This window comes from Penicillium rubens (assembly GCF_028828025.1).
Source record: "Penicillium rubens strain IBT 27055 chromosome Unknown utg000002l_segment0_segment0, whole genome shotgun sequence".
Classification (NCBI taxonomy): domain Eukaryota; kingdom Fungi; phylum Ascomycota; class Eurotiomycetes; order Eurotiales; family Aspergillaceae; genus Penicillium; species Penicillium rubens.
Window position 1 is genome coordinate 9,812,340 of NW_026890600.1, and position 13,728 is coordinate 9,826,067.

Consider the following 13,728-nt stretch of genomic DNA (forward strand, 5'->3'; position numbering starts at 1 on the left):
GTACACGTCTACTTCATTACAGGCTCTTCTCGATCTCAGCAACCTCAGCCATCACCTGTCGGATCATGGTTTTCGCCCCCTCTCCAACCTCTTCGTAAGGGTGTCGAGGGGCCAGATTACCTGCTGCATCCTGGATCCCTGCCAACTGGGCCGAGTAGCATGCCACCGCGTGCTTAGTTGACGCAATGCCACTTTTGATTGCACTTTCTGCGAGCGCCGCCTTCCTTTGGAGCTCCACCGCCTCCTCAATCTGACCCTTCTGATACAACGCATAGATCCGAGCCGTCACTTTGGGAAAGACATTGGCGAACGCGGCGATGCATCCAGCACTTCCTGCCGCTAACCCACCAATCAGGAAATCGGACTGTCCACCAAAAGTCGCAAAGTCCTCGGGCGCAAATGATGCAGCCAGCCGAGTGATCTTTCCCACCGATCCACAGGTCAACTTGACCCCGACCACGTTGGACCGTCCACTGGCATGCGCAGACGCCGACTCCCGTGCGATAGCGGCAATGGTCTCGGAGTCCATGTCCACCCCGTTGCACACCCCGGGGAAATTGTATATCACCACTGGGAGAGGTGACTTGGCGGCCACTTCGGAAAAGAAGCGTTTCACCACGTTCATGTTTGTTGCTTTGCCGAAGTATGCGGGAGGGAGGACGAGAAGGTAGTTGGCACCAGCGGCAGCGGCATCCTGTGCGAGCTCGAGGGTCTGCTTGGTCGAGTGCGCACCGACACCGGCCATCAGTGGGAAGTCAGGCCCAACGGCGGCTCGTGCAGTTGAGATGAGCTGAGATCGCTCTTCACGAGTGAGGAGGAAGGCCTCTGAGTTGGTCCCCAGGATTACTAGACCCGCTAGCCCGGTTTTGGATAGATAAGCAAAGTACTTGGATTGAGAGACGAGGTCTAACGAGTCGGTGTCATGGTGAAAGAAAGTGACCGCAGGGCACCAGACTCCCGACGAAGGGACATGAGGTTGGGGAGAAACAGTGTGAGAACCCATTGAAGAGGTAGAAGTTGTAGAAGTATAGGTCGGGAAGACTGTATTACACCAGTCCTAGTAGTAGTCCTAGTATATAACTCTTATAAGATATTCCCCTCTCCGGTCGGAATGAGGGGCAAACGGCCATATCTCCGATTCATTTGAGCTATTTGGCCGCTGTTTTGCCGTTCGAAATGCCAATGTCGGATGTCAGAACCGACGAAGCCAGTCTCGTACACAAGATCAACAACCCAAACCAGTCCACTTTCGGCTCCTCCACCCGACCGACCAATTAAAACTCTTTCTAGTTTGTTAATGTGATTGAATCTGGTTTATTTGACTCGGCCCTATTTCCGAGGTGTTTATATGTTTACTCCGGCCGGGTTGTTGCAAGTGGGGGTTCTTTGGGCAACTCGGCCTGGAACCCGACGATGATATCAGTCGAGTTGCAGACAGCTCCCTCTAATACTTAACAAGAGCCCTTGACCGAGACTATGCAGCCTCTCCATCGAACTCCTGGATTGAGCCGATTTCACACAATGGCCTCTCAAACCATCACCCGGAACGTCGCCACCCAGTCTTGGTTTGACCAGGCGCGTTTCATCCAACCCGATGCAATTTTTGCACTGACTGCTCAGTATCTTGCAGATACATCTCCCAAGAAAGTCAACTTGGGCCAAGGCACGTACCGCGATGAGCATGGGAACCCATGGGTTCTTCCTTCGGTCAGGAAGAGTCGGAAGTTACTATCGGAGTTGGACCACGAATATCTCCCTATTCTCGGTCTGGCAGATTTCCGCAAAGAGGCTGCAAAGTTAGCACTCGGCCCAGACCTGTTTCAAAAGCAACAGGACAAAGTATTGACACTTCCGTACTTCGTCACATCTTTGCTTTCAAGAAAAAAGCTGACGATCGTATAAATAGCTGGCAACTTGTCAAAGTCTCTCCGGTACTGGGGCACTACACCTTGCTGGACTTTTGTTAAGAGCTTGCAAGACACCTCTTCCCAAAGTATACATCCCTGAGCCGACTTGGTCGAATCATCATCAGGTGTTTTCGTCCCTTGGGTTCCAATGTGAATCTTTCAGATACTATAACGCAAAGACAAGAGATTTGGACATTGATTCTTATTATTCTGCATTGAAATTGGCGGAGCCCAACTCTGTGTTCATCATCCATGCATGTGCTCATAACCCAACAGGATGTGACCCGAGCAAGGAGCAATGGCGAGAACTTGCGCGCCTATTTAAAGAGAGGCAGTTGTTTCCGCTTTTTGACGCTGCTTATCTAGGGTTCAACTCCGGCAATGTTGATAGTGATGCCTTTGCCATTCGACTATTTATCGAGGAGACAAATCTGGAAGCTGGAGTGTGTCTGTCTTTTGCGAAAAACATGGGGCTCTATGGTACGTACCCGTACCACAGCCAGTTTATGGTCAAAAAATGATAGCCAATAACGTTTTGATAGGTGAACGAGTCGGCTGCTTTTTATTGGCAACAAGCACTGAACAAGCGGCCGTAAAGACCCAATCAATGCTGGAAATGCTTCAGCGCTCCGAAGTTTCGAACCCCCCAGCCTATGGTGCGAAAGTTGCGAGGACGATATTAGCCGATGCTACCCTTAGGGAGGCTTGGCAGGACGATCTGGTCACCATGAGCAGCCGAATTCGCTCTATGAGGTCGGAATTATATGAGAGTCTGGTATCCTCCGGTATGCATCGCCTGTCCAGAGCAGACAACCGAAGATCTTTAACATGACTAGGCGCACTTGGCTCTTGGGAGCACCTGATCCGCCAGTCCGGAATGTTTGGATTTCTGGGACTGTCCCCAAGTGTTGTGCTTAGGCTCCGCGGTTCGTTCTGTCGTTATTACTGTTATTCGTGATTTGCTGACAATTGGCCTTAAGAGCAATACCACATTTACATGGCAGACAACTCTCGCATATCAATTGCTGGCCTCAACAATCAAAATGTGGACTACGTTGGGAAGTCAATTGCTGAATGCTTGAAGCAAGAATGCTAGTTGAAAGCCGCTAAAGAACTGGAGTGGCGGTGAGGCTCTGGTGTTAAGTCAATTCACCAGAGGCTTGGCTGCAACAGAGAAAGCAGAGTGAGCAGGAATGATGAGTTACGCGCATAGAATGAAGAAACAGGAGACAGGAGATGTTTATCCTGGAATTTTCAGTTGCTCAATTGACGACATCTGTTAATATGGACCCCCCCCCCAGGGATACCAGGGTGTCATAGATCTAGGAGCTCTGCGACTCAAGACGCGAGAACCACCCCGGTGGAGCCTCCGTCGTCCTGCACATGACTGAACGGGCCTATGTGGGGTAACAAAAAGTGACTTGGAAACGGAGCCAGAAGAACTTTGGACCAATCTTTATGAACATTAATCTCGCCTGTGAATCGCAGCTGAATTCCCCATCCGTCTGTTGCGCCCGACACGCAGGGATGACCTTCAGGGTTATCACCGAAATGTATCAAATAACATGCTGTGTTTTGTAGCAATTGATTGCTTGCCAGGTACTCCGTACTCCGTACTGCAAGTAGCAAGAGAAGGACCATTGAGGCCTCGACTGCGGAAATTCGGCACAGAGTGTCATCAGCAGCTATTCTACGTGTTGGCAACGGTTGCGATGAAGAACATGAGAACACGTTTGTATCTACTATGTATGATCGAATTGCTGCCAGCGCACGGCCGCAGCTGCGGTAAGAAAAGGCGCTCGAGAATGTCATCCTACTTCCATTTGGACAGTGCATTGCTGAATTGCCGCGGCCGGGCGGTACCATGTACAATATACGGAAGTGACTGGCGAAACTCGCCACGGTCGGGAGAGGTCGTACAACATACGCCATATGGCGAGGATCTTCAGTGGAAATACCGCACCTATTGGGCATGGACAGATCCCCAACACAAAATCCCGCATGGGATGTGCCGTGTTTCAGGTTTGAATATGCATTATGACCGAGATGACCCGCAGCTTCCGTGTATCCGGTCTTTCTAGATGTCTCTATGAGCGGAAAACTAGTCTGGGGTAGTTAGCACGGATATAAGCAATGACCACGAGGTAGACACATAATATGGAGTACGGAGTAGGGAGCCCAACCTTGCAGATGCGAAAGTTGGGGAAATTAAGTTTCATTACGTATGGAGTAGAAAGGACGCGGACCGACTGAGTTGGAGACTGCACATGTGGGGATTTTCCCGCAATGATGTTTATGCCGTCCCTTGAGACCCATTCTATCGCATTTGAGATTTCGGCCAAGGCGGCGACGGCGAATCATGAAGTCAATATTTGCGCTATTTTCTCACGGCCGCTAAACCCAATGGCGGTTGGTGTTGCTCCGCATCTCCAGGTTTAGGAAGATACCCCAAGAGGATCTCGATTTGGTTGGGGGGCTGGGGTTTGTTCTGCATGGTAATACACGAGAATATCCGGTGTCTGAACCTTGTACGGAGTACGGAGTAGTCCGTTGTATACATATGTACTCTGTAATTGGTGTACGGAGTACGGAGTAGTACGGAGACAGTTCCTTCTAACATCGGAGGTTGATGTGATGTCTTATTTTGCTCTGTTTGCAGCCCTCACGTGACCCTGTAAAAATTCTTATCGGCTGCCCAGACGGGCGAGTCGGCGCTGGGCCAACCCTTCCGAGTCTTTCATTGGCAAGTCGGCTTTCGGGATCTTCTGTGGCGTGAAGAAAAGGAAATGAAAGAAAAAAACCTTCAATGTCTATATTCTTATTTTTCGATGTGCTTTCTTTTACGACCATACTGATTTTATCTCCCCGCAATCGGTAACGCGGGGAGAGACTCCATAGTGTGACATTGTCCAAAGCACTCTCGGCCCTCAAGTGGCCCTCCAAACTACACATTACACCAATGTTGCATTTCTTTTACCTAACCTTCCGAACCTTCTTATCGCATAGCGAACACTTGACGGGGGCGCCGGGCGACAATTCGCCTAAAATTCCCACTCAAATGGGTCCAGTCCCCGTTTCCGGTCAGCTCGTTGGGTGGCCGATCAACTGGAGTGGATCAGCGTCGTACTCCACGTGTTGGAGCAACCAAGCAGAAGTCACGAAATCATGTTAGTCACGGAAATCCTGCTTTGCCTCCTGATAGTGCCGCATTCGAAAGTGTGCGAAATTTGTCTTCTTATATACCCGGTTTCCTCCCTTCCTGCTCGGCAGACTACCCTCACTTCCCAACCATCATCATGGGCCTCGAAAACATCTCCAACGACCATGATGCCGACAAGGTGATGGGAACCGAAGGCGAGAAGGCCGCATATGTTCCCCCACCGCCGTTTGAGGGGGACATGGTCGGGGAAATGAGCGAGGCCGAGAGGAACATCTATGATCACGGTATCAAGAAGTTCAGCCGTCTCGGCTGGAAGCGACTCACCATCGTCCTCATCGTCGAAGCCATTGCACTCGGCAGTTTGTCGATCCCCTCCACCTTTGCAACACTAGGCATGGTCCCCGGTGTGCTCTGCTGTGTGGGCATCGGCCTTATCGCCATCTATACCAGTTACATTGTCGGAATGGTCAAATTGGCATTCCCCGAGGTTGCCAATTATGCCGATGCGGGTCGGTTGCTGGGCCATCGGTTAGGGTGTGGTCGCTTTGGATATGAGCTAGTCAATGGCATGCTCGGTCTCCAGCTAATCTTCCTCACGGCCTCGCATTGTCTGACGGGAACTATCGCGTTCCTCGACATCACTAAAAGCGGTATTTGCTCGATCATCTTTGCCGTCGTGTCCGCCATCATCTTGCTGTTGCTCGCTGTTCCGCCTAGTTTCACCGAGGTGGCCATCCTAGGCTATGTCGATTTTGCATCCATCATCTTGGCTATTGGAATCACTATTATCGGTACGGGTGTGGAGGCGACTAACTCACCCAGTGGACTCTCCGGAGTTGCCTGGTCTGCGTGGCCAAAGGATCACCTCACCTTCACCGAAGCCTTTATTGCTGTGACGAACATCATCTTCGCCTACAGTTTTGCCATGTGCCAGTTCTCCTTTATGGATGAAATGCACACTCCTCGGGACTTTGTTAAGTCGATCTGGACACTAGGTATCACCGAGATCGTTATCTACACGGTGACTGGTGCTACAATCTACGCCTTTGTTGGCCAGGACGTGTCTAGCCCTGCACTTACCTCTGCCGGAACTACCCTCAGCCGCGTTGCATACGGCGTTGCTCTCCCTGTGATCTTCATTAGTGGTTCGATCAATACTGTTGTATTTGGGCGTCTGGTTCATGGTCGTATCTTCGCCAACTCCCCTATCCGCTTCATCAATACTAAGATGGGATGGCTGACGTGGCTGGCGGTGATCACGGCTGCTACAATTGTGGCATTCATTATTGCCGAGGTGATTCCCTTTTTCAACGACTTGCTTTCAATCTCTTCTGCCCTTTTCATTTCCGGCTTCACCTTCTACTTCCCCGCCATGATGTGGTTTATGCTCCTTCGGAAGGGTAGCTGGAAAGAGCCCAAGAACATCATTCTGGCAGTCGTCAACATTATGATTTTCCTGATCGGTATGGTGGTGCTTGTTGCAGGAACCTATTCCAGCGTTGATGACATTGTGAGCTTTTCCCTGATAGCCCTTATCTTGGAGCACGAATTGTCTTACTAACTGGCTCGACTAGATAATCAAGTACGACAAAGGCGAAGTTGGTGGTGTCTTCTCATGCGCAGCTCCTGAGTAAGGACGGTTTTGTTTTCTTGTTATTAGCATATCTTGACATGGGTTATGAGCGTGCTCAAGCTGGTACTTGTACAGAAATTCTGTCAATCCTGGACTGGTTCGAGGGAATTCATTTCTAGGCGTTGCATCTTCATGGTCCGTGATATCATGGAGCGAGAAGCGATATGTGTGTGTATTATACTGTTCATCTCATTCAATACTCATAAAGCCATAAGATTTTAAGATTGACGAATACTATGCAACATAATCAAAAAGTGTACAATTCCGTTGAAGTGGAAGCCAAAGATTCCACAGAACGGTGAGCCCGTGGCTATTTATAGATCCTTGTTGAGGGACCCATAACAGGTGAAATGACCGAAACTAGGCAGAAAACCGGTTGGCGTAGTCCACCTATATTGTCTGTTTCTCCGGTGCATAAAGACATTATAACCCGATTGGCCTTGATTCGGATATCGTGCGCATGTGGATATAATTCGGAGAAACATGGAACAAATATGGGGGAGTACCTATATATCCATGGATTGTACATACATATGGAGGTCGTAATGGGGCCATACTGAAATTGAAATCATTTACAATATACAACATAGGGGCGAGGTACGGAGTAATTTTCTTCATATTCAGGACTTGAAAATGCTCATTTAAGTATAATGATAAGCTTATAATATTTTCTAAAATGAATTAATTATATGGAGTATCACCGTTAATAGCTCAGGGATAAGACATTATTGATAGGACCGTGACAGAGATCGACATGCTTGCCCCATAAAATAGTCACGCTGATGTCAGTTTGGGCAATATCGAATGCTGTAGTCTGATGTAGTCGGATGCTTGGCTCTGGGAATAGTCTTGATGGGTGAGACATCAACCTCGGCGACGGTGGCGCTCCAAGTATAAAAGGGACGGCATTTCAGCATGTCTCTACAATTATCAACCAATCTTCCCAACCCAACCAATTTTATATTCTCAACCCGATATTCTATCTTCTCTTCCCATTTTTCCAATATGCAGCTCAAGAACCTTGCCATCGCTGCCTCTGTCAGCGCCGTTGCCTCGGCCGCTCCTTCCACTCAGTCTAAGACTTTTGGTGTCTTGGCCATTCACTCTGGTAGCGGTGTGCAGTACTCTGCCTTCAACGCCGCTAAGAGCAGCATCTTCGCTGGTCTGCCTAGCCAGGGTGCCAGTTGCGCTCGTCCCGAGGAGCAGCAGGCGACCTTCTACATCAATGACGGTGCTCTGTACCTCTATGATCAGTCCGCCACTCCCCAGGAGATCTACGTTGACCGCTCCGGCATGGGTATGTTATCACTCTCACAGTAATCCAGGTTGGCAACTATCTGACTTTGATATACAGGCCAGGGCAAGATTGGATACACCACCGGTGCTCAGCCCACCCCCAAGAACTCCGAGCGCAAGGGCTGGACCGAGAAGGATGGCCACCTTCAGTTTGGAGGAAACGATCTGATTGCCTGCCCCAACAGCATTGACGGTGCCTGGAGTATCTGGGCTTCTGCTGGCGTTGCCAACCCTGCTGGCAACACCAACTGTGTGGGCATTGCCGCTCGTGTCGTGGAGACCGAGAACCCCAATGGCTGCCTCTACACCCAGTAGATGTTTCTATGGAGCATCGTTTTGTGAATCTGTTAAATGTATATAATTCCTGCTGAGATGGATCTGCCTTGACGTCTTGACGTCCTGGTGGCTGCCTTGTGCTTCCTCGCTACCTAGCCCTTGTAGAGAATCAATCCTTCTTCTCTCATCTTTGCCTTCAGATCACTACTGCTGTTGTGTTATTAATTTCTGGTCTAGTCCCTCTTAGTGAGATACTCGAAGTAAATACACACGGTGAATCTAGATACTCTCAAGGGTACCTTGGGACGAGCGCCGTAGCAATATATAGCAGATATTAAACACTTTGTATCCAAAACTAGACGAGAAGATGGTAAAGAAGGTAGGGAAATCCAATGTTGGAATTGGGCGATTTTCACCAAGTCCTCAAGCCATTCTCTTTAATAAAATATAACATATATATGTCTAGAGTAGGTAAAATAGGGCTCGCTTGTCAGCACATTATATATCTGTAGATGTACCAGTCTCCATCTCCCATACTGTTTGGCTTGTTGACTGCCCTGTTTTACCCTCAAAATTTCCATTTTGCTTCCGCTTCATTCAGTTCTCACTTTAGCACAGGAACTATCACAAAAAGAGAAAAGACAAAAAAATCTGAAGACATCTGGAACTCATGTAGGTGTGACAAAACAGGGGCTTGACATGTCAGCTGTCAACAGGACTTTTCTACGCTTGAGTCTGTCCTTTGACTCAAATCGGACAAACCTCTCAATTTTACCCCCCGATCTTAGATGATCGGATGAAGATTCCTATTGCTGTGCAGCTTGCGCTGCTGGTATTGGCCTCGGGGGGTCGCAGTGCTAGCCATCGCAACGGCAGAGAGTTGCAATCCGAATGAGAACCGAAATTGACTACACGTACTTTAGTGGTATACTGCCTACTGCCTTGTAGTAGACATCGAGTACGTGTTTCATAATATGCAATCCCCAATCTGACATTTGAGCAGATCGCAGGGCCTCGAACTCGTTGCGACCACCAAAGCCAGTCAGATTGCTTCGGATTTGGACCTTCTCGAAACAACCTGCAGGTCCATCGCCATACGAATTCTGATTCAATCAGCCTTGAAAACGTTACTATGCGGGAAATATGTCCGACGAGAACGGTATCCGGTCCATAGGGGGTATCCAATCCGGCCTTAGTAGCCGTGGATACTTGGACCTTTACAAGGCTGTCATCTATTCAAAGGACGGCAAAGGTGGAGATCAGGTCTTGTCAAACAAGACCAGTGACAGCGTTCCGGGTTCTTCTATATACGTGCTCGAACGGGACTTCTGTGCAATTGGGGAATGATGGACTAGGCTACCTCCTTCCCTGTACCCGAATCTGACTTCCCGTGCCGGGTCAGGCGACATTCATTAACTATAACCAGAAAGCAGGGAGTGGGATCAGAAATGACTCTGGCGCTGGAAACCGCTTTTCCTACAACTTTGGACGGTGAGCCCGCTTGACCGCCTATATTATACTGCCCCCCTATTCTGCAAGCTGTTGGTTTCAACCCCAGACCGTTTCGGCACAATTAGCACAAATTCTGAACCATGCTCGTACATTCTAACCATTTCCAACCCTACGCAGTGCTGTACGATCATGCTAATCCCCTTAGGTTGTTCCCCAGCGCGTTTGCCGTCGCCAAGGGCAGATGACTCATTTCCGTGGTCATCGCGAAGTCGTCAGCTGCCGGAGAGAAGGGTTTCGACAAGCCCCAGCTTGGTTGGTGGGTCGCTAGATAGTACCGATCACAGTCGAAGGAGTATGGTAGCAGAGTCGGGTCACAACGGTGGGCAAGCTCATAGACACAGTGCATGAAGATAAATTGACAATTCTAGAAGCGATATCTCCACTCCTACAACCGCCGATATTACAGACCGGGCCTCTCCCTCACACCGATCCTTTCTTCACAGGAACCGCCCACCTCCCGAGACGTATCTCCCGTAATTCTCTTCAATATCCCCTATCTCGTACCCTCGGCCTTTAAAGACTACCTTGTAAGGTCGAAAGCTTATTTGATGGTTTCCAACGCACGAAGCTCGAGTCCAAAGACACCGTTTCGTCATGGCATCTCCACTACCAAAGGCGACGAAATTGCACCGTGCGGAAGGCGGAAGACGAGCGTTTCGAAGGCCCAGCTTGCGCCAGCACCGCTGTGAATGAAAACTTGTCATCTCGAAAATCCGCGCATTTTCGATGTTGTCAGTGAGCATACGGACGTTGTAAGGCATCCACTATCCACCATTGGAGAAGGTGATGACATTGCTGCAAATGGTGACCCGCAGCACACTAAGAAGACGCTTACTATCTATACTATCTTGCAAGAGAAGCTATCGTAGTATATGGACACTGGAGATTGGGTTGAGGGGTAGACGGATGTGAACCATGGTTAAGATCTATCAATGACTTCCCGAGGATTTGATATCCGAAAAAAAGACGTATCTGTATCTTGTATAGTACTTTAGATATCTTGCAGATGAGACTGATACAATCCCCCTGTATGGGGCAAATCTGAAATTAGGGAACAAGGGGCTATTATCACCGTAAGCCTCATTCATTTGGTATTTTCGATTTCGCAAGCGTCAGCCTCTTTCTTTTTTTCGCCGCGCTCGGCTCCCTTCGTGAACTCGGTGTCTAATAGGCAATCTCGAAGCTGTAGGCAGGATCATAGTGGATAGCCCAGTACCCATCCCAGATCTTCTTGGTAACAGACCCAACCTTTCCGTCGTTCACGGGCTTGCCATCAAGACTGGTGATGGGCATGATACCTCCAGCAGTGGTACACATAAAAATTTCATCCGCATCATAAGCCATTTGGACAGGTACCAACTCGACCTTAATGTCAAAGCCGCTGGCTCGAGCGACATCAATCACACTCTTGCGTGTCACACCTTCAAGTACTCCGCGAGCTGGAGTGTACAGAATATTGTCCTTCACGAGAACAATGTTGAAGCCGGAACCTTCGGTGAGGTTGGTGTCACCATCGGTCAGGAAGGGATATTCGGCGCCACGATCAGAAGCCTCGAAAAGGCCGCGAACCAGATCACCCCATTGCAGATTCTTGACAGTGGGGTCGATGCAGCCAGGCGGGACGCGGCGGACAGTCCTTGCGATAATTGCGCTTCCACCCACAGGCTGCACCTCAGGTTCCATACACCAGACGTAGGGTTGAATAAACATATAGATACGGTTGACGATATCCTCAGGGCGAGAGCCTCGCACACCTTTCAATCCACGCGTCACGATGATTTCGACAAACGCGTCGCGGATGCCACTCTTTGCAACCATATCGACCAGAATCTGCTTCACCTCGTCGCGTGGGAGGGGGAGTTTCATGCGTAGCTTGGTGCAGCTGGCTTCCAACCGGGTGATGTGGTCATCGAGCCGGAAAAAGCGTCCATCCCAGACAGAGGGAACATCGTATGTCAAGTCGCTGTGCATGAAGCCTTGGTCTAGGATTGGGATACGGGCTTCATGGAGAGGAGTAAGTTCTCCCTCCACCCAAGCGACACCTTTTGCGAAGGGGTGGGTGTTCGCTGCAAGAAGCTTTTGGCGCTCGTGGTAGGCGGCGAAGATTTTTTCCATTGTAGCCATGGTGATGGAGGTTTTGTATTATTGGGGTTTGATCAGGAGAATTGCTTGAGGAGAATGTGAATAAATCAAGATACTCAGGCAGATATAAAGACCTTTTAAGTGCCTACGCCTCGACACATCGCAATTTCCATGAAAGGAAATAGCCCTGGAGGTGATATCCATCCATGGATGATACTATAAGGCTCAATCGGGCAAGTGGCGGGGCTCTTCAGTGTCTCCAGGGCTCGCCTTCCCGATTTGGTAATGACGATATTTCCCGATCGGGAAGGAGGGGTGTGGGGTACTTGACCCCGTCAGGTGACATCATTGCTGAGCGTTAGTTTGCAAATATTTACATGTAGGGGGTTTCAGTCTGGTCAAAACGAAATATATGCCTGGCAACTATGATATTGAATACGCATCACCATGGGCCGGTGCGAATTACATGCCGTAACTCAACCACGTTCAGTCAATTCAAGATTCTATAATTTGCTCCATACCTAACCCATAATATCTATTAGCGGGACAGTGGGTATAGAGAGAGTTGACAGAAATTCCGCTCAATCCTGCGGAAATGTCACCTGCCCCGATTGATTCCCCATTTCAGAAGGAGAGCGGGACCTTCTCCTCTACAACACGGCAAAAAGAGATATGTATCTTCCACCATCTGACGTGATGATTTCTGATCAAGGAAAGAGAACCAATTCACTTGGGTTTGCCCAATCAGATTGTCATACTTGTGCTTCTTTAGGTGAAAAGTGCGACCGGCGTCGACCGCGATGTTCAACATGTCTCGGTCAAGGTCGCAGATGTGGTGGCTTTGTAATGCCTCTCTCATGGGACCCTAGGCGAATGTGGTCAAATAATCCTTCGGTAGCTGGTGCATCCAGAGACCTACCTAATGGGGAGATCGTCACCAGCTCCTCCCCCAACGCTGTCCCCACCGCATTTACCACATCAGATTCACCTAAACGCTTTCGCTTTGTCAAAGGTGTCTCTAAACCAAAGAAGCGTCGAAAAGCCAACTCACCAAAGGAGCAATCAGTTGCAACAGAAACCTCGTCGGTTACCCCTGAGGTTGTGTTAAGAACGACAGCGCAGAACCTGGACATATTTGATGATCTCCAACAGGGCAATGGCCTATCTGGTCTAGGTACGTTGAGTTTTCCTTGCCCTTGCAATGTTTAAGAGATACATCTTTCTCACGGTTTCTTTTCTAGAACTACAAGACGGACATCTTTTTGACGATTTTAGTTTATTTGACTCCATACTTCCTAACATTTTTGCGTCCACCCCCTTCTTGGATATCGAGCCTCAGAAGACGCTGACAGCAGAAGTGTCGGGTGTAATGGAGACACCCAGAATGACACCTCTCTCTTCAGCGGACAGGCCCATTGAACCGGCGTTACAAAATCTACAAACCTGCCCAGTGAATGTCGACCCCATGTTTCGAGATGAAGAAGAGCAAAGTGCTCCAGCTGATCTGGTTCCACGAACTTTTCAAGAACCCACAATCCCTTATTCTTCAGCGGGTCTTCAAGCTGTTCCTATGATATCCGAGATCTCATCTAACGACCATGAAAAGCTTCTTGATTTATGTGAGACTTCCGCTGGCCTCCACGTTTGGCGATGAGAGGGCACGCTTACGATACCATAGATGACTCCGAATTCTGCGTTCTACCTCTGACAGGGGACATACCTGGGACAGTGAATCCATTTCGCTGCAAACGTCAGACGCCCCAACGCTCCCGCCTTCTTTTTCATTCCATTCTAGCACTATGCTGTCAGCATCTAGGGCGCTTGGCTGGTAGCTGGCCAAGTGAAGCCGCTGAACATCGCCG

General features: G+C 49.3%; 7 protein-coding genes across 7 annotated transcripts; 5 read left to right on the plus strand and 2 right to left on the minus strand.

Moving 5' to 3' along the window:
• Window positions 1–16: 16 nt before the first annotated feature.
• On the minus strand, window positions 17–1,003 carry N7525_006160 (dihydrodipicolinate synthase family protein; the record flags this gene model as incomplete). The annotated part of the gene is made up of 1 exon (XM_002564022.2): window positions 17–1,003. One exon carries the CDS (start codon window positions 1,001–1,003, stop codon window positions 17–19), a length of 987 nt encoding a protein of 328 aa, XP_002564068.2.
• A 518-nt stretch (window positions 1,004–1,521) lies between these two features.
• Window positions 1,522–3,003, plus strand: N7525_006161 (uncharacterized protein; the record flags this gene model as incomplete). Its single annotated transcript, XM_002564021.1, has 5 exons — window positions 1,522–1,839; window positions 1,907–2,387; window positions 2,450–2,692; window positions 2,744–2,833; window positions 2,888–3,003. The coding sequence occupies 5 exons, from the start codon at window positions 1,522–1,524 to the stop codon at window positions 3,001–3,003; spliced, it is 1,248 nt and encodes a 415-aa protein (XP_002564067.1).
• A 2,200-nt stretch (window positions 3,004–5,203) lies between these two features.
• Window positions 5,204–6,701, plus strand: N7525_006162 (putative amino acid transporter; the record flags this gene model as incomplete). Its single annotated transcript, XM_002564020.2, has 2 exons — window positions 5,204–6,577; window positions 6,642–6,701. 2 exons carry the CDS (start codon window positions 5,204–5,206, stop codon window positions 6,699–6,701), a joined length of 1,434 nt encoding a protein of 477 aa, XP_002564066.1.
• Window positions 6,702–7,705: 1,004 nt separating this feature from the next.
• Window positions 7,706–8,311, plus strand: aspf34 (cell wall protein PhiA; the record flags this gene model as incomplete). The annotated part of the gene is made up of 2 exons (XM_002564019.1): window positions 7,706–7,997; window positions 8,055–8,311. The coding sequence occupies 2 exons, from the start codon at window positions 7,706–7,708 to the stop codon at window positions 8,309–8,311; spliced, it is 549 nt and encodes a 182-aa protein (XP_002564065.1).
• Window positions 8,312–9,415: 1,104 nt separating this feature from the next.
• Window positions 9,416–9,619, plus strand: N7525_006164 (CheY-like superfamily; the record flags this gene model as incomplete). Its single annotated transcript, XM_061213633.1, has 1 exon — window positions 9,416–9,619. One exon carries the CDS (start codon window positions 9,416–9,418, stop codon window positions 9,617–9,619), a length of 204 nt encoding a protein of 67 aa, XP_061070654.1.
• A 1,329-nt stretch (window positions 9,620–10,948) lies between these two features.
• N7525_006165 (aminotransferase class IV) lies at window positions 10,949–11,908 on the minus strand (the record flags this gene model as incomplete). Its single annotated transcript, XM_002564018.1, has 1 exon — window positions 10,949–11,908. The coding sequence occupies one exon, from the start codon at window positions 11,906–11,908 to the stop codon at window positions 10,949–10,951; it is 960 nt and encodes a 319-aa protein (XP_002564064.1).
• An 804-nt stretch (window positions 11,909–12,712) lies between these two features.
• Window positions 12,713–13,520, plus strand: N7525_006166 (uncharacterized protein; the record flags this gene model as incomplete). Its single annotated transcript, XM_002564017.2, has 2 exons — window positions 12,713–13,040; window positions 13,108–13,520. 2 exons carry the CDS (start codon window positions 12,713–12,715, stop codon window positions 13,518–13,520), a joined length of 741 nt encoding a protein of 246 aa, XP_002564063.2.
• Between the last annotated feature and the right edge of the window lie 208 nt (window positions 13,521–13,728).